The sequence below is a fragment of the Bombina bombina genome, chromosome 4, assembly GCF_027579735.1.
Source record: "Bombina bombina isolate aBomBom1 chromosome 4, aBomBom1.pri, whole genome shotgun sequence".
Classification (NCBI taxonomy): domain Eukaryota; kingdom Metazoa; phylum Chordata; class Amphibia; order Anura; family Bombinatoridae; genus Bombina; species Bombina bombina.
In genome coordinates, this window is record NC_069502.1 from 732,713,330 (window position 1) to 732,737,554 (window position 24,225).

Genomic DNA, 24,225 nt, shown 5'->3' on the forward strand with positions numbered 1-24,225 from the left:
AACCACAGCCTCCCAGACACTGTTCAGAGAGGTGTACTGTTTTCCCTCCTTGTAAATCTCACATTTGATGATGGACCACAGGTTCTCAATGGGGTTCAGATCAGGTGAACAAGGAGGCCATGTCATTAGATTTTCTTCTTTTATACCCTTTCTTGCCAGCCACGCTGTGGAGTACTTGGACGCATGTGATGGAGCATTGTTCTGCATGAAAATCATGTTTTTCTTGAAGGATGCAGACTTCTTCCTGTACCACTGCTTGAAGAAGGTGTCTTCCAGAAACTCACAGTAGGACTGGGAGTTGAGCTTGACTCCATCCTCAACCCGAAAAGGCCCCACAAGCTCATCTTTGATGATACCAGCCCAAACCAGTACTCCACCTCCACCTTGCTGGCGTCTGAGTCGGACTGGAGCTCTCTGCCCTTTACCAATCCAGCCACGGGCCCATCCATCTGGCCCATCAAGACTCACTCTCATTTCATCAGTCCATAAAACCTTAGAAAAATCAGTCTTGAGATATTTCTTGGCCCAGTCTTGACGTTTCAGCTTGTGTGTCTTGTTCAGTGGTGGTCGTCTTTCAGCCTTTCTTACCTTGGCCATGTCTCTGAGTATTGCACACCTTGTGCTTTTGGGCACTCCAGTGATGTTACAGCTCTGAAATATGGCCAAACTGGTGGCAAGTGGCATCTTGGCAGCTGCACGCTTGACTTTTCTCAGTTCATGGGCAGTTATTTTGCGCCTTGGTTTTTCCACACGCTTCTTAAGACCCTGTTGACTATTTTGAATGAAACGCTTGATTGTTCGATGATCACGCTTCAGAAGCTTTGCAATTTTAAGAGTGCTGCATCCCTCTGCAAGATATCTCACTATTTTTGACTTTTCTGAGCCTGTCAAGTCCTTCTTTTGACCCATTTTGCCAAAGGAAAGGAAGTTGCCTAATAATTATGCACACCTGATATAGGGTGTTGATGTCATTAGACCACACCCCTTCTCATTACAGAGATGCACATCACCTAATATGCTTAATTGGTAGTAGGCTTTCGAGCCTATACAGCTTGGAGTAAGACAACATGCATAAAGAGGATGATGTGCTCAAAATACTCATTTGCCTAATAATTCTGCACTCCCTGTATATATATATATATATATATATATATATATATATATATATATATATATATATAATATAATAACTATATTAACCCTAATATAATTAGGGTTAATATAGTTAGTATAGCTGGCGGCGGTGTAGGGGGATTAAATTAGGGGTTAATATTTTTAAAATAGATGGCGGCTGGGTAGATGTCGGCGGGGTAGATGGGGTAGATGTCGGCGGGGTAGATGGGTAGATGTCGGCGGGGTAGATGGGGTAGATGTCGGCGGGGTAGATGGGGTAGATGGCGGCGCGGTAGATGTCGGTTGGGTAGATGGGGTAGATGGCGGCGCGGTAGATGGCGGCGGGGTAGATGGTAATGTGAGCTCCTACCCCTCCGCCATCTATTTTAAAATTATTAATCCCTAATTTAATCCCCCTACCCCGCCGCCACATATATTAAATTAATTAACCCCTAATCTAATCCCCCTACCACTCCGCCACCTATATTAAATTATTTAACCCCTAAAATACTAAACTATCCCTACCACTAAACCCAAGTCTAACCCTACAAATAGCCCTGAAAAGGGCTTTTTGCGTGGCATTACCCCAAAGTAAACTGCTCTATTGCCAGCCCTTAAAAGGGCTTTTTGCGGGGCATGCCCCAAAGAATTCAGCTCTTTTACCAGCCCTTAAAAGGGCTTTTGGTGGGGCTTTGTCACAAAGTAAACTGCTCTTTTGCATCTAATCCAAATCCCCCTACACCGGCCCTACCTATAATAAATGTATTACCCCCTAATCTAATCCCCCTACCTATAATAAATGTATTAACCCCTAGTTTAATCCCCCTACACCGCCGCCAGCTATATTAACTATATTAACCCTAATTATATTAGGGTTAATATAGTTATTATATTATATAGATTAACTATATTAACCCTAATTATATTAGGGTTAATATAGTTAATATCGTTATTATATTATCTAAGTATTAAGTATAATAACCCTATCTAACTCTAACATCCCTAACTAAACTCTTATTAAAATAAATATAATATAAATATTATTAATGAAAATATTCCTATTTAAATCTAAATACTTACCTATAAAATAAACCCTAAGATAGCTACAATGTAATTAATAATTACATTGTAGCTATTTTAGGGTTTATATTTATTTTACAGGTAACTTGGTATTTATTTTAACTAGGTACAATAGCTATTAAATAGTTAATAACTATTTAATAGCTACCTAGTTAAAATAATTACCAATTTACCAGTAAAATAAATCCTAAACTAAGTTATAAATACACCTACACTATCAATAAATTAAATAAACTACAAATATCTAAACTAAAATACAATAAAATAATCTAAAATAAAATACAAAAAAAAACCAAACACTAATTTACAAAAAATAATAAAAAATATTACAAGATTTTTAAGCTTATTACACCTATTCTAAGCCCCCTAATAAAATAATAAAGCCCCCCAAAATAAAAAAAATCCCTGCCCTATTCTAAATTAAAAAAGTTCAAAGCTCTTTTACCTTAACAGCCCTTAAAAGGGCTTTTTGCGGGGCATGCCCCAAATAATTCAGCTCTTTTGCCTGTAAAGATAAACACAATACCACCCACATACCCCTATTCTAAACCCACCCAAACCCCCCTTAAATAAACCTAACACTACCCCCATGAAGATCTCCCTACCTTGTCTTCACCCAACTGGGCCGAACTCCTCATCCGATCCGGGCGATGTCTTTATCTTTATTTTACAGGTACATTGCTAATTATTTTAACTAGGTAGCGATTAAATAGTTATTAACTATTTAATAGCTATTGTACCTAGTTAAAATAAATACAAAGTTGCCTGTAAAATAAATATAAACCCTAAAATCGATACAATGTAATTTATTAATTACATTGTAGCTATCTTAGGGTTTATTTTATAGGTAAGTATTTAGATTTAAATAGGAATATTTTCATTAATAATATTAATATTATATTTATTTTAATAAGAGTTTAGTTAGGGATGTTAGAGTTAGATAGGGTTATTATACTTAATATATATATATATATATATATATATATATATATATATATATATATATATATATATATATAATATAATATAATAACTATATTAACCCTAATATAATTAGGGTTAATATAGTTAGTATAGCTGGCGGCGGTGTAGGGGGATTAAATTAGGGGTTAATATTTTTAAAATAGATGGCGGCTGGGTAGATGTCGGCGGGGTAGATGGGTTAGATGTCGATGGGGTAGATGTCGGCGGGGTAGATGGGGTAGATGGCGGCGCGGTAGATGGCGGTTGGGTAGATGGCGGTTGGGTAGATGGGGTAGATGTCGGCGGGGTAGATGGGGTAGATGGCGGCGCGGTAGATGTCGGCGGGGTAGATGGCGGTGCAGTAGATGTCGGCGGGGTAGATGGGGTAGATGGCGGCGGGGTAGCTAAGTTAGATGGCGGCAGTTTAGGGGTTAATAACTTTATTAGGTAGCTGCGGGGTCCTTGAGCGGCAGTTTAGGGGTTAAACACTTTATTAGGGATCGCGGACCGCGGTTGACAGGTAGATAGACATTGCGCATGCGTTAGGTGTTCGGAATTGTTTGCGCATACGCTACATGTGAACGAGCATGGATTGTCAATGATGATTTGTTAGGGAACGCATGCGCAGTTTGATCGCGTTACGTGTGCAAAAAGGGGCTGGACACCACGGGGTATGAGCTAGAATTCGTTAAGGGCAATGTCAATCAAATTAGATACGAGGGACAAGATGGCGGGCGGAGGAAGAAAGTAAGCAAAGTAGGTTTATAAATCCTTAGATTATGGTTTTAGTTTTAAATTATAAAAAAATGATGAATTAAACTAACGTTTATTTTAGGTAATTAACAAGATGAGGAAGAGTGGTGAACGTGACTTGACATTCACTTTAACAAAGGAAAACAAACATTTTAAACGTGTAGGTCTTCCTTTTAGAGAAACTGAAGAAGAAAAAAAAAAGGAGCCAAGGTGTCTGTGAGTACAGTTTAGTACACCATTAAAAGGCACTTGTAAACTGAAGGAAGGAAAATCTGACAAAGAGAGGTCTAGCAGACCCAAAGCCACAACAGAATCACATGACAAGTTTTTGACACTCAACAGCTTTCCTTATTAGGTGGCTAACAGGACAGCAGTGGAAAAATAAGAAAACGAGGCTTGCCTAGGCCATGAAGCACGGACGGTAAACTATTTTAAATTGAAAGTCTTATGGACCAAAGAATCAAAAATCATGCAGGGATTTTGTAAGGCATCAAGTAGGAGAAAACAGAATTTATGTTTACCTGATAAATTACTTTCTCCAACGGTGTGTCCGGTCCACGGCGTCATCCTTACTTGTGGGATATTCTCTTCCCCAACAGGAAATGGCAAAGAGCCCAGCAAAGCTGGTCACATGATCCCTCCTAGGCTCCGCCTACCCCAGTCATTCGACCGACGTAAAGGAGGAATATTTGCATAGGAGAAACCATATGATACCGTGGTGACTGTAGTTAAAGAAAATAAATTATCAGACCTGATTAAAAAACCAGGGCGGGCCGTGGACCGGACACACCGTTGGAGAAAGTAATTTATCAGGTAAACATAAATTCTGTTTTCTCCAACATAGGTGTGTCCGGTCCACGGCGTCATCCTTACTTGTGGGAACCAATACCAAAGCTTTAGGACACGGATGAAGGGAGGGAGCAAATCAGGTCACCTAAATTGGAAGGCACCACGGTTTGCAAAACCTTTCTCCCAAAAATAGCCTCAGAAGAAGCAAAAGTATCAAACTTGTAAAATTTGGTAAAAGTGTGCAGTGAAGACCAAGTCGCTGCCCTACATATCTGATCAACAGAAGCCTCGTTCTTGAAGGCCCATGTGGAAGCCACAGCCCTAGTGGAATGAGCTGTGATTCTTTCAGGAGGCTGCCGTCCGGCAGTCTCATAAGCCAATCTGATGATGCTTTTAATCCAAAAAGAGAGAGAGGTAGAAGTTGCTTTTTGACCTCTCCTTTTACCAGAATAAACAACAAACAAGGAAGATGTTTGTCTAAAATCCTTTGTAGCATCTAAATAGAATTTTAGAGCGCGAACAACATCCAAATTGTGCAACAAACGTTCCTTCTTTGAAACTGGATTCGGACACAAAGAAGGCACGACTATCTCCTGGTTAATGTTTTTGTTAGAAACAACTTTCGGAAGAAAACCAGGTTTAGTACGTAAAACCACCTTATCTGCATGGAAAACCAGATAAGGAGGAGAACACTGCAGAGCAGATAATTCTGAAACTCTTCTAGCAGAAGAAATTGCAACCAAAAACAAAACTTTCCAAGATAATAACTTAATATCAATGGAATGCAAGGGTTCAAACGGAACCCCCTGAAGAACTGAAAGAACTAAGTTGAGACTCCAAGGAGGAGTCAAAGGTTTGTAAACAGGCTTGATTCTAACCAGAGCCTGAACAAAGGCTTGAACATCTGGCACAGCTGCCAGCTTTTTGTGAAGTAACACAGACAAGGCAGAAATCTGTCCCTTCAAGGAACTTGCCGATAATCCTTTCTCCAATCCTTCTTGAAGAAAGGATAGAATCTTAGGAATCTTTACCTTGTTCCAAGGGAATCCTTTAGATTCACACCAACAGATATATTTTTTCCATATTTTGTGGTAAATTTTTCTAGTTACAGGCTTTCTGGCCTGAACAAGAGTATCAATAACAGAATCTGAGAACCCTCGTTTTGATAAGATCAAGCGTTCAATCTCCAAGCAGTCAGCTGGAGTGAGACCAGATTCGGATGTTCGAACGGACCTTGAACAAGAAGGTCTCGTCTTAAAGGTAGCTTCCATGGTGGAGCCGATGACATATTCACCAGATCTGCATACCAAGTCCTGCGTGGCCACGCAGGAGCTATCAAGATCACCGACGCCCTCTCCTGATTGATCCTGGCTACTAGCCTGGGGATGAGAGGAAACGGCGGGAATACATAAGCTAGTTTGAAGGTCCAAGGTGCTACTAGTGCATCTACTAGAGTCGCCTTGGGATCCCTGGATCTGGACCCGTAGCAAGGAACCTTGAAGTTCTGACGAGAGGCCATCAGATCCATGTCTGGAATGCCCCACAATTGAGTAATTTGGGCAAAGATTTCCGGATGGAGTTCCCACTCCCCCGGATGTAATGTCTGACGACTCAGAAAATCCGCTTCCCAATTTTCCACTCCTGGAATGTGGATTGCAGACAGGTGGCAGGAGTGAGTCTCCGCCCATTGAATGATTTTGGTCACTTCTTCCATCGCCAGGGAACTCCTTGTTCCCCCCTGATGGTTGATGTACGCAACAGTCGTCATGTTGTCTGATTGAAACCGTATGAACTTGGCCTTTGCTAGCTGAGGCCAAGCCTTGAGAGCATTGAATATCGCTCTCAGTTCCAGAATATTTATCGGTAGAAGAGATTCTTCCCGAGACCAAAGACCCTGAGCTTTCAGGGGTCCCCAGACCGCGCCCCAGCCCATCAGACTGGCGTCGGTCGTGACAATGACCCACTCTGGTCTGCGGAAGGTCATCCCTTGTGACAGGTTGTCCAGGGACAGCCACCAACGGAGTGAGTCTCTGGTCCTCTGATTTACTTGAAGTGTTTGACAAGAGTTTAGAAGTTTTGTTTTTCTGGCCTCTGTCAGAAAAATCCTCATTTCTAAGGAGTCTATTATTGTTCCCAAGAAGGGAACCCTTGTTGACGGAGATAGAGAACTCTATTCTACGTTCACTTTCCATCCGTGAGATCTGAGAAAGGCCAGGACTATGTCCGTGTGAGCCTTTGCTTGAGGAAGGGACGACGCTTGAATCAGAATGTCGTCCAAGTAAGGTACTACTGCAATGCCCCTTGGTCTTAGTACCGCTAGAAGGGACCCTAGTACCTTTGTGAAAATCCTTGGAGCAGTGGCTAATCCGAAAGGAAGTGCCACGAACTGGTAATGCTTGTCCAGGAATGCGAACCTTAGGAACCGATGATGTTCCTTGTGGATAGGAATATGTAGATACGCATCCTTTAAATCCACCGTGGTCATGAATTGACCTTCCTGGATGGAAGGAAGAATTGTTCGAATAGTTTCCATTTTGAACGATGGAACCTTGAGAAACTTGTTTAGGATCTTGAGATCCAAGATTGGCCTGAACGTTCCCTCTTTTTTGGGAACTACGAACAGATTGGAGTAGAACCCCATCCCTTGTTCTCCTAATGGAACAGGATGAATCACTCCCATTTTTAACAGGTCTTCTACACAATGTAAGAATGCCTGTCTCTTTATGTGGTCTGAAGACAATTGAGACCTGTGGAACCTCCCCCTTGGGGGAAGCCCCTTGAATTCCAGAAGATAACCTTGGGAGACTATTTCTAGTGCCCAAGGATCCAGAACATCTCTTGCCCAAGCCTGAGCGAAGAGAGAGAGTCTGCCCCCCACCAGATCCGGTCCCGGATCGGGGGCCAACATTTCATGCTGTCTTGGTAGCAGTGGCAGGTTTCTTGGCCTGCTTTCCCTTGTTCCAGCCTTGCATTGGTCTCCAGGCTGGCTTGGCTTGAGAAGTATTACCCTCTTGCTTAGAGGACGTAGCACTTGGGGCTGGTCCGTTTCTACGAAAGGGACGAAAATTAGGTTTATTTTTGGCCTTGAAAGACCTATCCTGAGGAAGGGCGTGGCCCTTACCCCCAGTGATACCAGAAATAATCTCTTTCAAGTCAGGGCCAAACAGCGTTTTCCCCTTGAAAGGAATGTTAAGCAATTTGTTCTTGGAAGACGCATCCGCTGACCAAGATTTCAACCAAAGCGCTCTGCGCGCCACAATAGCAAACCCAGAATTTTTTGCCGCTAACCTAGCCAATTGCAAAGTGGCGTCTAGGGTGAAAGAATTAGCCAATTTGAGAGCACGGATTCTGTCCATAATCTCCTCATAAGGAGGAGAATCACTATCGATCGCCTTTTCTAGCTCATCGAACCAGAAACACGCGGCTGTAGTGACAGGGACAATGCATGAAATTGGTTGTAGAAGGTAACCTTGCTGAACAAACATCTTTTTAAGCAAACCTTCTAATTTTTTATCCATAGGATCTTTGAAAGCACAACTATCTTCTATGGGTATAGTGGTGCGTTTGTTTAAAGTAGAAACCGCCCCCTCGACCTTGGGGACTGTCTGCCATAAGTCCTTTCTGGGGTCGACCATGGGAAACAATTTTTAAAATATGGGGGGAGGGACGAAAGGTATACCGGGCCTTTCCCATTCTTTATTTACAATGTCCGCCACCCGCTTGGGTATAGGAAAAGCTTCTGGGGGCCCCGGGACCTCTAGGAACTTGTCCATTTTACATAGTTCCTCTGGGATGATCAAATTCTCACAATCATCCAGAGTGGATAACACCTCCTTAAGCAGAGCGCGGAGATGTTCCAACTTAAATTTAAATGTAATCACATCGGGTTCAGCTTGTTGAGAAATTTTCCCTGAATCTGAAATTTCTCCCTCAGACAAAACCTCCCTGGCCCCCTCAGACTGGTGTAGGGGCATATCAGAACCATTATCATCAGCGTCCTCATGCTCTTCAGTATCTAAAACAGAGCAGTCGCGCTTACGCTGATAAGTGGGCATTTTGGCTAAAATGTTTTTGATAGAATTATCCATTACAGCCGTTAATTGTTGCATAGTAAGGAGTATTGGCGCGCTAGATGTACTAGGGGCCTCCTGAGTGGGCAAGACTGGTGTAGACGAAGGAGGGAATGATGCAGTACCATGCTTACTCCCCTCACTTGAGGAATCATCTTGGGCATCATTTTCAGTGTCACATAAATCACTTCTATTTAAATGAGAAGGAACCTTGGCTTCCCCACATTCAGAACACAGTCTATCTGGTAGTTCAGACATGTTAAACAGGCATAAACTTGATAACAAAGTACAAAAAACGTTTTAAAATAAAACCGTTACTGTCACTTTAAATTTTAAACTGAACACACTTTATTACTGCAATTGCGAAAAAGTATGAAGGAATTGTTCAAAATTCACCAAAATTTCACCACAGTGTCTTAAAGCCTTAAAAGTATTGCACACCAAATTTGGAAGCTTTAACCCTTAAAATAACGGAACCGGAGCCGTTTTTATCTTTAACCCCTTTACAGTCCCTGGTATCTGCTTTGCTGAGACCCAACCAAGCCCAAAGGGGAATACGATACCAAATGACGCCTTCAGAAAGTCTTTTTTATGTATCAGAGCTCCTCACACATGCGACTGCATGTCATGCTTCTCAAAAACAAGTGCGCAATACCGGCGCGAAAATGAGGCTCTGTCTATGATTAGGGAAAGCCCCTAGAGAATAAGGTGTCTAAAACAGTGCCTGCCGATATTATTTTACAAAAATACCCAGATTAAATGATTCCTCAAGGCTAAATATGTTTATATATGAATCGATTTAGCCCAGAAAATGTCTACAGTCTTAACAAGCCCTTGTGAAGCCCTTATTTACTCTGTAATAAAAATGGCTTACCGGATCCCATAGGGAAAATGACAGCTTCCAGCATTACATCGTCTTGTTAGAATGTGTCATACCTCAAGCAGCAAAAGTCTGCTCACTGTTCCCCCAACTGAAGTTAATTCCTCTCAACAGTCCTGTGTGGAACAGCCATCGATTTTAGTAACGGTTGCTAAAATCATTTTCCTCTTACAAACAGAAATCTTCATCTCTTTTCTGTTTCAGAGTAAATAGTACATACCAGCACTATTTTAAAATAACAAACTCTTGATTGAATAATAAAAACTACAGTTAAACACTAAAAAACTCTAAGCCATCTCCGTGGAGATGTTGCCTGTACAACGGCAAAGAGAATGACTGGGGTAGGCGGAGCCTAGGAGGGATCATGTGACCAGCTTTGCTGGGCTCTTTGCCATTTCCTGTTGGGGAAGAGAATATCCCACAAGTAAGGATGACGCCGTGGACCGGACACACCTATGTTGGAGAAATAATGGTTCCTCATTGTGTGACACCAACTGTCAAACATGGAGGAGGGAGTGTGATGGTCTGGGGCACTTTTGCTGGATGACACCCTGAATAAAAAAAAGACTACCACAGCATTTTGCAGCACCATGCAATACCCTGTGGTATACGTATAGTTGGTCAAGGGTTTCATCCTACAGCAAGATAATGACTCAAAACATGTCCAAACTACCTAAAAAGAAAAGATGGTAGGCTTAAAATCATGGAATGGTCAACACAATCTGCAGACTTAAACACCATGGAGATTATTTGGGGTGAATTGGACAGAAGGGTGAAAGCGAAGCAACTAAAAAGTACAACCCATTTTAAAAACCTTCTGCAACAGTGATGGTCTGGAGAGCACTTTAAAAAAGTTTAATTTTAAAATACACTGAGACATTAAACTGCGTAAAAATGTAATAAAAACTGAAACAATAAAAATGTTTAAATACTATATATGTATGCATGCAGCAGCTATATATATATATATATATATGTGTGTGTGTGTGCGTGTGTGGCAAATCAATGAAGAGGCTACATTTTTACAGCTTAAAGGGACATTGCAATGTAAATGTATTATATATATATATATATATATATATATATATATAATGCCATCATTAATAGGAGGTGCATGTTTATATACCACCAAGGTTTACTCACTAGCGGACTCCTACAGAAAAAAAAGTTTATTGGTTCAACACAGGAACATCTATATTTCAAAACAAGCAAACAAACAAACAAACAAAAAACGCACAGAAAAACAAAAACTGTAACACTTTAATACACTGGGGATGATTCCAATCCAGTCAAAAAACGAATGTAATATTTTTCTACAGAAAACCTCCCTTAAAAGGATTTGTGTTTATAAATCAGTTGATATGTTTTTCTAAGGGATTGGAAGCAAACCCACTAGGGTTTTAGAAGAAACAGAGAAAAATGCTGTCCCTTACAACAAATCAATCTAAAAAACAAAATTTATGCTTACCTGATAAATTACTTTCTCCAACGGTGTGTCCGGTCCACGGCGTCATCCATTACTTGTGGGAATATTCTCTTCCCCAACAGGAAATGGCAAAGAGCACAGCAAAAGCTGCCCATATAGCCCCTCCTCAGGCTCCGCCCCCTCAGTCATTCGCCCGACTGTTAGGAGAAAAAAAGGAGAAACTATAGGGTGCCGTGGTGACTGTAGTGTATAGAGAAAGACATTTTTCAAACCTGATTAAAAAACCAGGGCGGGCCGTGGACCGGACACACCGTTGGGGAAAGTAATTTATCAGGTAAGCATAAATTCTGTTTTCTCCAACATTGGTGTGTCCGGTCCACGGCGTCATCCTTACTTGTGGGAACCAATACCAAAGCTTTAGGACACGGATGAAGGGAGGGAGCAAATCAGGTTACCTAGACAGAAGGCACCAGGGCTTGCAAAACCTTTCTCCCAAAAATAGCCTCCGAAGAAGCATAAGTATCAAATTTGTAGAATTTGGCAAAAGTGTGCAGAGAAGACCAAGTCGCTGCCTTACATATCTGATCAACAGAAGCCTTGTTCTTGAAGGCCCATGTGGAAGCCACAGCCCTAGTAGAGTGAGCTGTGATTCGTTCAGGAGGCTGCCGTCCGGCAGTCTCATAAGCCAATCGGATGATGCTTTTCAGCCAGAAAGAAAGAGAGGTAGCAGTAGCTTTTTGTCCTCTCCTCTTACCAGAGTAAATGACAAACAAAGATGAAGTTTGTCTGAAATCTTTTGTTGCATCTAAATAGAACTTTAAAGCACGGACCACATCTAAATTGTGTAACAAACGTTCCTTCTTTGAAACTGGATTCGGACACAGAGAAGGAACAACTATTTCCTGGTTAATATTCTTGTTAGAAACTACTTTTGGAAGAAAACCAGGTTTAGTATGCAAAACAACCTTATCTGAATGGAACACCAGATAAGATGGATCACACTGCAAAGCTGATAATTCAGAAACTCTTCTAGCAGAAGAAATAGCAATCAAAAACAGGACTTTCCAAGATAGTAACTTGATATCTATGGAATGTAAAGGTTCAAACGGAACCCCTTGAAGAACTGAAAGAACTAAATTTAGACTCCAAGGAAGAGTCATGGGTCTGTAAACAGGCTTGATTCTGACCAAAGCCTGTACAAAAGCTTGTACATCTGGCACAGCTGCCAGTCGTTTGTGTAACAATACAGATAAAGCAGAAATCTGTCCTTTTAGAGAACTCGCTGACAACCCTTTATCCAAACCCTCTTGGAGAAAGGAGAGAATCTTAGGAATTTTAATCTTACTCCAGGAGAATCCCTTGGATTCACACCAGCAGATATATTTTTTCCATATTTTATGATAAATCTTTCTAGTCACTGGTTTTCTGGCTTGGACCAGAGTATCTATCACTGAATTTGAAAACCCACGCTTGGATAAAACCAAGCGTTCAATTTCCAAGCAGTCAGCTGCAGAGAAACTAGATTTGGATGTTTGAATGGACCTTGTACTAGAAGATCCTGTCTCAAAGGTAGCTTCCATGGTGGAGCCGATGACATATTCACCAGGTCTGCATACCAAGTCCTGCGTGGCCACGCAGGAGCTATCAGAATCACCGAGGTCTTCTCCTGTTTGATCCTGGCTACGAGCCTGGGAAGGAGAGGAAACGATGGAAACACATAAGCTAGGTTGAACGACCAAGGCGCCACTAATGCATCCACTAGAGTCGCCTTGGGATCCCTGGATCTGGACCCGTAGCAAGGAACCTTGAAGTTCTGACGAGACGCCATCAGATCCATGTCTGGAATGCCCCATAATTGGGTTAACTGGGCAAAGACCTCCGGGAGGAGTTCCCACTCCCCCGGATGAAAAGTCTGACGACTCAGATAATCCGCCTCCCAGTTGTCTATTCCTGGGATGTGAATTGCAGATAGATGGCAGGAGTGATCCTCCGCCCATTTGATGATCTTGGATACCTCTCTCATCGCCAAGGAACTCTTTGTTCCTCCCTGATGGTTGATCTAAGCTACAGTCGTCATGTTGTCTGACTGGAATCTTATGAATCCGGCCTTCGCTAGTTGAGGCCAAGCCCGGAGAGCATTGAATATCGCTCTCAGTTCCAGGATGTTTGTCGGAAGAAGAGACTCTTCCCGAGACCATAGACCCTGAGCTTTCAGGGAATCCCAGACCGCGCCCCAGCCTAATAGACTGGCGTTGGTCGTGACAATGACCCACTCTGGTCTGCGGAAACTCATTCCCTGAGACAGGTGATCCTGAGTCAACCACCAACGGAGTGAGTCTCTGGTTACCTGGTCTACTTGAATCTGTGGAGACAAGTCTGCATAGTCCCCATTCCACTGATTGAGCATGCACAGTTGTAATGGTCTTAGATGAATTCGAGCAAAAGGAACTATGTCCATTGCTGCAACCATCAAACCTACTACTTCCATGCACTGAGCTATGGAAGGCTGCAGAATAGAGTGAAGAACTTGACAAGCGTTTAGAAGCTTTGACTTTCTGACTTCTGTCAGGAAGATCTTTATTTCTAAAGAATCTATTATTGTTCCCAAAAAGGGAACTCTTGTTGACTGAGACAGGGAACTCTTTTGTACGTTCACCTTCCACCCGTGATATCTGAGAAAGGCTAGAACAATGTCTGTATGAGCCTTTGCCTTGGAAAGAGACGACGCTTGAATTAGAATGTCGTCTAGATAAGGTGCCACTGCAATGCCCCTCGGTCTTAGAACCGCCAGAAGGGACCCTAGCACCTTTGTGAAAATTCTGGGAGCAGTGGCTAAACCGAACGGGAGAGCCATGAACTGGTAATGTTTGTCCAGAAAGGCGAACTTTAGGAACTGATGATGATCTTTGTGGATAGGAATATGTAGGTACACATCCTTTAAATCCACGGTAGTCATATATTGACCCTCCTGGATTGTAGGTAAAATTGTTCGAATGGTTTCCATTTTGAACGATGGAACTCTGAGAAATTTGTTTAGAATTCTTAAATCCAGAATTGGTCTGAAAGTTCCCTCTTTTTTGGGAACTACAAACAGGTTTGAGTAAAACCCCTGACCTTGTTCCACTGTTGGAACTGGGTGTATCACTCCCATCTTTAACAGGTCTTCTACACAATGTAAGAATGCCTGTCTCTTTATTTGGTCTGAAGATAAGCAAGACATGTGGAACCTCCCCCTTGGAGGAAGTTCCTTGAATTCTAGAAGATAACCCTGAGAGACTATTTCTAGTGCCCAGGGATCCAGAACATCTCTTGCCCAAGCCTGAGCAAAGAGAGAGAGTCTGCCCCCTACTAGAACCGGTCCCGGATCGGGGGCTACCCCTTCATGCTGTCTTGGTAGCAGCAGCAGGCTTCTTGGCCTGTTTACCCTTGTTCCAGCCTTGCATTGGTTTCCAAGCTGGCTTAGCCTGGGAAGCGTTACCCTCTTGTCTAGAGGCTGCAGAGTTAGAAGCCGGTCCGTTCCTGAAATTACGAAAGGAACGAAAATTGGACTTATTCTTAGCCTTGAAAGGCCTATCCTGTGGGAGGGCATGGCCCTTCCCCCCAGTGATGTCTGAAATAATTTCTTTCAATTCTGGCCCAAAAAGGGTCTTACCTTTGAAAGGGACATTAAGCAATTTTGTCTTGGAAGATACATCCGCCGACCAAGACTTTAGCCAGAGCGCTCTGCGCGCCACAATTGCAAACCCTGAATTTTTCGCCGCTAATCTCGCTAATTGCAAAGCGGCATCTAAAATAAAGGAATTAGCTAACTTAAGTGGTGAATTCTGTCCATGACTTCCTCATATGGAGTCTCCTTATTGAGCGACTTTTCTAGTTCATCGAACCAGAAACGTAGTGACAGGAATAATGCACGAAATTGGTTGGAGGAGGTAACCCTGCTGAACAAAAATCTTTTTAAGCAAACCCTCCAATTTTTTATCCATAGGATCTTTGAAAGCACAATTGTCCTCAATGGGAATAGCCGTGCGTTTGGCTAGCGTAGAAACTGCCCCTCAACCTTAGGGACTGTTTGCCATGTGTCCTTCCTTGGGTCGACCATGGGGAACAATTTCTTAAATATAGGAGGTGGGACAAAAGGTATGCCTGGCTTCTCCCACTCCTTAGTCACTATGTCCGCCACTCTTTTAGGTATCGGAAAGGCATCAGGGTGCACCGGGACCTCTAGGAATTTGTTCATCTTGCACAATTTTTCTGGAATGACCAAAGAGTCACAATCATCCAGCGTAGTTAGTACCTCCTTAAGTAATGCGCGGAGATGCTCTAACTTAAATTTAAACGTCACAACATCAGGTTCTGCCTGTTGAGAAATTCTTCCTGAATCAGAAAGTTCTCCCTCCGACAAACCCTCCCTCACTGCCACTTCTGACTGGTGTGAGGGTATGACAGATAAATTATCGTCAGCGCCTTCTTGCTCCACTGTATTTAAAACTGAGCAATCACGCTTTCTTTGAAATGCTGGCATTTTGGATAAAATATTAGCTATGGAATTATCCATTACTGCCGTTAATTGTTGCATAGTAACAAGCATTGGCGCGCTAGATGTACTAGGGGTCGCCTGCGCAGGCATAACTGGTATTGACACAGAAGGAGAGGATGAAAAACTATCCCCACTACCTTCATTTGAGGAATCATCTTGGGCAACCTTATTAAATGTGACAGTACTGTCCTTACTTTGTCTGGACGCCATGGCACAATTATCACATACATTTGAAGGGGGGACCACCTTGGCCTCCATACATATAGAACATGTTCTATCTGAAGGTACAGACATGTTAGACAGGCTTACACAGGCTAATAATGCAAAAAAAAACGTTTTTAAACAAAACAGTTACTGTATACTTTATTTCTGAATGTGTGAAAAACTATGAAGCAAATATCCAATCTTTACCAAATTTTCACCCTAGTGTCTTAATGCTTTTAAAGTATTGCACCCCAATTTTCAAGCCTGTAACCCCTTAAATGAGGAAACCGGAGCTGTTTTATCAATTAGCAATTTTTTTATTTTTTTTTTGAAAACTGACTTTATTGTGTAAAATATATAGCATACAAAGAGAAAACTAAGTTTAGATTTTACAATGTACATTCTAGGAGACGCAGCTCCCTTCAAACTGAATAATATTGTCAGTTACAGTTTATCTTAAACAGGTATTAATGAGTGTAAAGAAGGAGGGTAAACTCCCCTCTTTTATGTTTAAACCCAAGTGGGTGCTAATAACATTGCTTGAAAACTAGGAAGGGATAGAAGAGAAAAGGAATAGAAAGGGTTTGAAGAAAGAAAGAAAGCGAGAGAGAAAGAAAAGATTAGAATGCTGATCCACCCTGCCAAGGTAGAGATTTCACAAAGGACGGTATGTTGTCCATTGCCCTTGTCACGCAGAACCCTGTCATGGAGTTATAAACGTCATTATTATATGTAGAACCAAATGAGGGGTGCCCATACCCATGATTGAAACTTCGCCCTAACCCTGTGTATTATATTGTAAATATTAACCTGACCGATTGCCTATGCTGGTATTTGAGTTTTGAGATAACATTCCCACGTAGCTAGCATTTCTGCGTATACGTCCATTTTGTAATTTTTCATATAAAAGTATTCCTCCAGTTCTAGGAGTTCCGATACCCTAAGCGACCACATTGTTATTGGTGGGGCTGTCCTACTCTTCCAGTTTTTTGCTATTAAAAATGTAATGCTATTCGTCAACACGTAAAATAGCTTTTTATGGGGTTTATGTTTTATGTTAGGGGGTTTGCATAGCAACCACAACAGGGGGTCCAGAGGAAACTGAACCTCTAGTATTGATTCTATTTCAGTAATGACTAATCTCCAGAATGTTTGGATGGTATTACACCACCACCACATGTGAGCCATGCTGCTGCCACTATGGCCACATCTCCAACAGCAGTCTGATCTATGGGGGAAGAGGCGATGGATTTTCCTAGGTGTAAGGTACCAACGATGTAGTATCTTTAAGTTCAGTTCCACTACGGAGAGCGAGACTGAAGTTTTTGTGATGTTTTGGAAGATTGATGTGCCAGTTTGAGGAAGTATTATGATTCCTAAGTCATCCTCCCATTTCTCAAGATATGGTGTGACATAGCCTGGAGTGTTTGTTGTGAGTATTTGATAAATCAACGAGAGTGTGTGGGATATCGGAGGGGTCCTGGTACAAAGTGTTTCAAAGTTTGTTAGTGGCCTAACCATGTTTCTACTTTGATCATGCGACAAGATAAATAGGTTAACTCTGTGGTAATTAAACCAGTAATGGAAGTAGGTGTACCCTTTGTCTAATAGTTCGCTTTGGGAGAGGATTTTGTCTCCCGATGTTATTTTGCAAACTGGGAAGTCACGGATGTTAGAGTCTGCTAAAGTTGTCAGGATAGTGTGGCCAATTGTAAATTGACCGTATTCTATGAGTGAGGTGAGGGGGGACGGTTTGGAGGAGATGTGTGTGGTTTTGGAAAGGACTCGTTCCCAAACTTCATAGGTTTCCCTGACTAAAGGAGTGCTATGTATCTTTTTGTAGTGATTTTTCTCCAAACTCCAACATATTCTGCCCAGGTGGGGAGTATCAGATATTAAATGTTCTAGTTGTACCCATCTTTTGTGATCGTGGTGAATGTGCCAATCTATTATTCTTTGCAAAAAGATGGATTGTCTGTAAAGCGCTATATTAGGAATACCCAGTCCTCCCTGCGACTTAGGTTTTTGCATAATGTTCTGATTGATTCTAGGAGGTTTTCTGGCCCACACAAAGTCACTAAATGCTTTTTGAATACTTGCAAGGTATGATGTTGGTAAAGGAATAGGTAGTGCTTGCATGATGTATAGTAGTCTTTGGAAAATATTCATTTTAAGGGTGTTTATTTTACCTGACCATGAAAGTCTTTTGGATAGCCAGGATGATAGGTCTCTAACTATAGTTTTTTTAATAGGTTCGTAGTTTTTGGTAAAGATTTCTTCTAGTGTAGCTGCTAGTTCTATACCTAGATAGTGTAGTGAGTTTTTGCACCAGGTAAAGGGAGTCATTTGTTTAACCCTGAGTAGAGTGGCCTTATCTAGATTAATATTTAGTACCTCAGATTTTATAGAATTGATCTTAAAGTTGGAGAGTTTGTGAAACTGTTGGAAGTCGTGTAGTAGTGGTGGAATAGAGTGTTCTGGTTCAGTAAGTGTGAATAAAATGTCGTCTGCGAAAAGGGAAAGGACATATGATTGTGACCCTATTTGTATCCCTTTTATGTTTGGGTTTTGCCTTATCTTAGATGCCAGGGTTTCGATAAAGCAGGCAAATAAAAGGGGAGATAGGGGGCATCCCTGACGGGTTCCATTGGTTATTTTAAAAGGGGCAAATAAAGTTCCGTTCAAGGATATCCTGGCGTTGGGGTGAGAGTAAAGGGAAAAAATTCTATCTAATATTTTAGGGCCGAAGCCCATAGACTCCAAGGTGGCACGTAGATATGACCAGTCAACACGGTCAAAGGCCTTTTCTGCATCAATAGACAGCAGGATCCCTTGGGTGCCTCTGTCTTGTAGAAATTGGATGAGGTTCAAGGCCCTGACCGTGTTGTCCCTAGCCTCTCTCTGTGGGATAAACCCCACCTGGTCCTGGTGGATTATCTCTGGTAGCAGGTAATTCATACGGTTCGCCAATACTTTCGCATAGATTTTTAAGTCGGTGTTTAGGAGCGATATTGGTCTATAATGTGATGGGTGATCTAAAGTTTTATTAGGTTTAGGTAATAAGATAATATGGGCCTCCAATGCCCTATGGGAAAATGATTTGGATTCATCTATATAATTGAATAAAAGGGTAAGATGGGGAAGTAGTTCCTCCTGGAATTGTTTATAGTTTTTGTTACTAAATCCGTCAGGACCAGGGGATTTGCCATTTGGAAGGTCTTTAATAACTGTTTTGGTTCTTCTAATTGGGATTTCTGTTGGGAGGAGATTTGGGGAAGATGGAGGTCTGTCAAGAATTTAGTGATTGCTTGGGATTTAATGTCCTGTGCTAGGGGTGAGCCGTTTGGTGAATTATTTAGGTTATAGAGTTTTTGGAAATAGTCTCTAAATGTATTTGCTATAGATTTGGAGGTGAAATGTTCCTTATTGTGATCATCTTTTATATGTAAAATGTAAGATTTGTGTGTTTTTTGTTTTAAATAGCGTGCCAACAAGCGGCCTGGTTTATTCCGCCCTTCGTAATTTGATTGTTGTAGTTTTAGGGATAGACTTTTGTGTTCTTATCAATTAGCAATTTTAACCCCACTACAGTCCCAGCCACAGCGTTTGCTGCGACTTCACCTGTCCTTGGGGGTTATACGATACCAAAATAAGCCTTCCAGGAACGTTTTCAATGACCACCAGACCCTCTCACATGAAGCTGCATGCACTGCATCCAAAAGAAACTGCGTAATTATGGCGCGAAAATGAGGCTCCGCCTACTATAGTGAAAGGCCCTTCCTGACTGGGAAGGTGTCTAAACGACTGCCTGGCGCTTAAAAACGTTCCCAAACACTAAAAGTTTTGAAAATCACTTCAAACCTCATAAAAAACTTAAATAAATCAATCGATTTAGCCCACAAGAGTGTCGACCAGTATATAGCCCATAATAAGCCTTCATTCTGTTAAGAGTCTAAGAAAATGGCTTACCGATCCCAAAGAGGGAAAATGACAGTCTTCTAGCATTACACAGTCTTGTTAGAAAATGGACTAGTCATACCTCGGGCAGAAAAGTCTGCAAACTGTTCCCCCCAACTGAAGTTCTCTGGGCTCAACAGTCCTGCGTGGGAACAGCAATTGATTTTAGTTACTGCTGCTAAAATCATACTCCTCTTTTAAACAGAACTCTTCATCCTTTTCTGTTTTAGAGTAAATAGTACAAACCGGCACTATTTTAAAATAACAAACTCTTGATAGAAGAATAAAAAACTACAACTAAACACCACATACTCTTCACCATCTCCGTGGAGATGCTACTTGTTCAGAGCGGCAAAGAGAATGACTGGGGGGCGGAGCCCGAGGAGGGGCTATATGGGCAGCTTTTGCTGTGATCTTTGCCATTTCCTGTTGGGGAAGAGAATATTCCCACAAGTAATGGATGACGACGTGGACCGGACACACCAATGTTGGAGAAAGAATATTATTTTTTTTAAAAACTTAAAGAAATTGTCATGTACCATTATCATAACAAGAAACAGATCTTATTTACATCCTACTATAATATATCAGCCAACTACAACATCCATACACAGGATATCCTGCAATTTTTTCAGCTGGGTTTATGTGTTATGATGCACACTTAACAACAAATAAAAAGGGAAGCCTTTGAATGACACTGTATATATAGAAAGTGTGAAACTTTAGAACAGACAGCAATGAGTCAAATGTGAAAGAATGGCTTGGACATTAGGTGACTAAGCTAGGTTATTAGTAATCCTGAGTCACTGATGATTTATGGTTTAGTTAGACACCACAGAATTTTAGGTTAGACACCACAGAGATCCTTGTGCCTACCTTAGTGAATTATTTTGTACATAGTAAATAATAGTGATAAAATGTAATACATAACACTCAACACTAGTAAGTCCCAACAGAGAAAAAAATTTGGACCATGGTCAGAAGGACGACTAGTTAAAGGGATAGAAAGGTCAAAATTGAACAATTCGATCTTAAATAGAATTATTTTTGCATTGTACTTTCATTTGCAGAAATGCTTTTCTTTAAAAAGAAATTATATCCATTAAGATTTCAATTTTGACCTTTCTATCCCTTGAAGAATTCAATTTCCTTTAAACCTTTCACAAACATTGCATGCACATGAAGACCTTGTTTTCATTCTACACATTACTATTAAAGGTTAAAAGGTGAATACATTACACTTCTAACATATCCAGGTCTGGAGCTTCAGGTTCCACTGTAGAAAATATCATACTCCCAACTGTTTCATCTTTCTCTGCTTTTCTCTTCCCGATCTTCCATTCCTTTAAAACAAATAATAAATAATTTAAAAAAAAATAGTAAATAATCTTAAAGGGACAGTCAACACCAGAATTTGTGTTGTTTTAAAAGATAGATAATCCCTTAATTACCAATTCCCCAGTTTTGCCTAACCAACAGTTATAATTATACACGTTTTACCTCTGTAATTACCTTGTATCTAAGCCTCAGCAGACTGCCCCCTTATTTCAGTTCTTTTGACAGACTTGCATTTTGGCCAATCAGAGCTGTCTCCATGGTAAATTCACGTGCATGAGCTCAATGTTATCTATATGAAACACGTGAACTAATGCCCTCTAGTGGTGAAAAGCTATCAAAATGCATTTAGATTAGAGGTGGTCTTCAAGGTCTAAGAAATTATCATATGAACCTCATAGGTTTAGCTTTCAACTAAGAATACCAAGAGAACAAAGCAAAATTGGTGATAAAAGTAAATTGGAAAGTTGTTTAAAATTACATGCCCTAATTTGAAACATGAAAGTTTTTTTTGGACTTGACTGTCCCTTTAAATTGTTAAAATGAATTTCTTCAATGGTAGTACTTAACAGGGTATACATGCCATATAACCTATATATAAAATGCTAATTGATAAAACCGACCAGCACATTAGAGCGAATATTAGTAGTGGATGGACAGAAATACTGCAGACACAGATATTGTAAATACAAGTCTCAAGGTTAGGAAAGCCACTTTGATGGCTCACCTGAGGGAGATGCATATTAAGACATTACACAGAGCCTACATCACCCATAAAGTGTATAGTAAATAAACTTAAGTTGTGGACCATGATTAAAAGTTGGTTGAGCTAGATAAACACTCTTAACAAGTGAGTGGATGAGAACGCCATACTATTTATAGATTTCTCAACTAAACTAGGGAAACACGAGTTATTAGTTTATAACACTATTCTTTTGGCAAGGAAACTAGTACTCAAGAAATGGCAAAACAAGAAAACACCCACATTTAGACAATTTAAAAGTTCATTGTTACACCAACTGATAATGGAACATTTTGATGCTACAAGTGACCTGAAATTAAGAGTTAAAACAGAATTTATGTTTACCTGATAAATTACTTTCTCCAACGGTGTGTCCGGTCCACGGCGTCATCCTTACTTGTGGGATATTCTCTTCCCCAACAGGAAATGGCAAAGAGCCCAGCAAAGCTGGTCACATGATCCCTTCTAGGCTCCGCCTTCCCCAGTCATTCGACCGACGTAAAGGAGGAATATTTGCATAGGAGAAACCATATGATACCGTGGTGACTGTAGTTAAAGAAAATAAATTATCAGACCTGATTAAAAAACCAGGGCGGGCCGTGGACCGGACACACCGTTGGAGAAAGTAATTTATCAGGTAAACATAAATTCTGTTTTCTCCAACATAGGTGTGTCCGGTCCACGGCGTCATCCTTACTTGTGGGAACCAATACCAAAGCTTTAGGACACGGATGAAGGGAGGGAGCAAATCAGGTCACCTAGATGGAAGGCACCACGGCTTGCAAAACCTTTCTCCCAAAAATAGCCTCAGAAGAAGCAAAAGTATCAAACTTGTAAAATTTAGTAAAAGTGTGCAGTGAAGACCAAGTCGCTGCCTTACATATCTGATCAACAGAAGCCTCGTTCTTGAAGGCCCATGTGGAAGCCACAGCCCTAGTGGAATGAGCTGTGATTCTTTCAGGAGGCTGCCGTCCGGCAGTCTCGTAAGCCAATCTGATGATGCTTTTAATCCAAAAAGAGAGAGAGGTAGAAGTTGCTTTTTGACCTCTCCTTTTACCAGAATAAACAACAAACAAGGAAGATGTTTGTCTAAAATCCTTTGTAGCATCTAAATAGAATTTTAGAGCACGAACAACATCCAAATTGTGCAACAAACGTTCCTTCTTTGAAACTGGATTCGGACACAAAGAAGGCACGACTATCTCCTGGTTAATGTTTTTGTTAGAAACAACTTTCGGAAGAAAACCAGGTTTAGTACGTAAAACCACCTTATCTGCATGGAACACCAGATAAGGAGGAGAACACTGCAGAGCAGATAATTCTGAAACTCTTCTAGCAGAAGAAATCGCAACCAAAAACAAAACTTTCCAAGATAATAACTTAATATCAACAGAATGTAAGGGTTCAAACGGAACCCCCTGAAGAACTGAAAGAACTAAATTGAGACTCCAAGGAGGAGTCAAAGGTTTGTAAACAGGCTTGATTCTAACCAGAGCCTGAACAAAGGCTTGAACATCTGGCACAGCTGCCAGCTTTTTGTGAAGTAACACAGACAAGGCAGAAATCTGTCCCTTCAAGGAACTTGCAGATAATCCTTTCTCCAAACCTTCTTGAAGAAAGGATAGAATCTTAGGAATTTTTACCTTGTCCCAAGGGAATCCTTTAGATTCACACCAACAGATATATTTTTTCCATATTTTGTGGTAAATTTTTCTAGTTACAGGCTTTCTGGCCTGAACAAGAGTATCAATGACAGAATCTGAGAACCCTCGCTTTGATAAGATCAAGCGTTCAATCTCCAAGCAGTCAGTTGGAGTGAGACCAGATTCGGATGTTCGAACGGACCTTGAACAAGAAGGTCTCGTCTCAAAGGTAGCTTCCATGGTGGAGCCGATGACATATTCACCAGGTCTGCATACCAAGTCCTGCGTGGCCACGCAGGAGCTATCAAGATCACCGATGCCCTCTCCTGATTGATCCTGGCTACCAGCCTGGGAATGAGAGGAAACGGCGGGAATACATAAGCTAGTTTGAAGGTCCAAGGTGCTACTAGTGCATCTACTAGAGTCGCCTTGGGATCCCTGGATCTGGACCCGTAGTAAGGAACCTTGAAGTTCTGACGAGAGGCCATCAGATCCATGTCTGGAATGCCCCACAATTGAGTAATTTGGGCAAAGATTTCCGGATGGAGTTCCCACTCCCCCGGATGAAATGTCTGACGACTCAGAAAATCCGCTTCCCAATTTTCCACTCCTGGGATGTGGATTGCAGACAAGTGGCAGGAGTGAGTCTCCGCCCAATGAATGATTTTGGTCACTTCTTCCATCGCCAGGGAACTCCTTGTTCCCCCCTGATGGTTGATGTACGCAACAGTCG

At 41.3% G+C, this 24,225-nt stretch overlaps 1 protein-coding gene across 1 annotated transcript in view; it reads right to left on the bottom strand.

Annotated features, from left to right (window-relative positions):
- SNX9 (sorting nexin 9) overlaps nucleotides 1-24,225 on the bottom strand; it is a 470,387-nt gene that overhangs the window by 76,476 nt on the left and 369,686 nt on the right. The window contains 1 exon segment of the mRNA XM_053710947.1: nucleotides 21,012-21,115. Within this exon segment, the coding sequence (XP_053566922.1) occupies nucleotides 21,012-21,115 (104 nt within the window).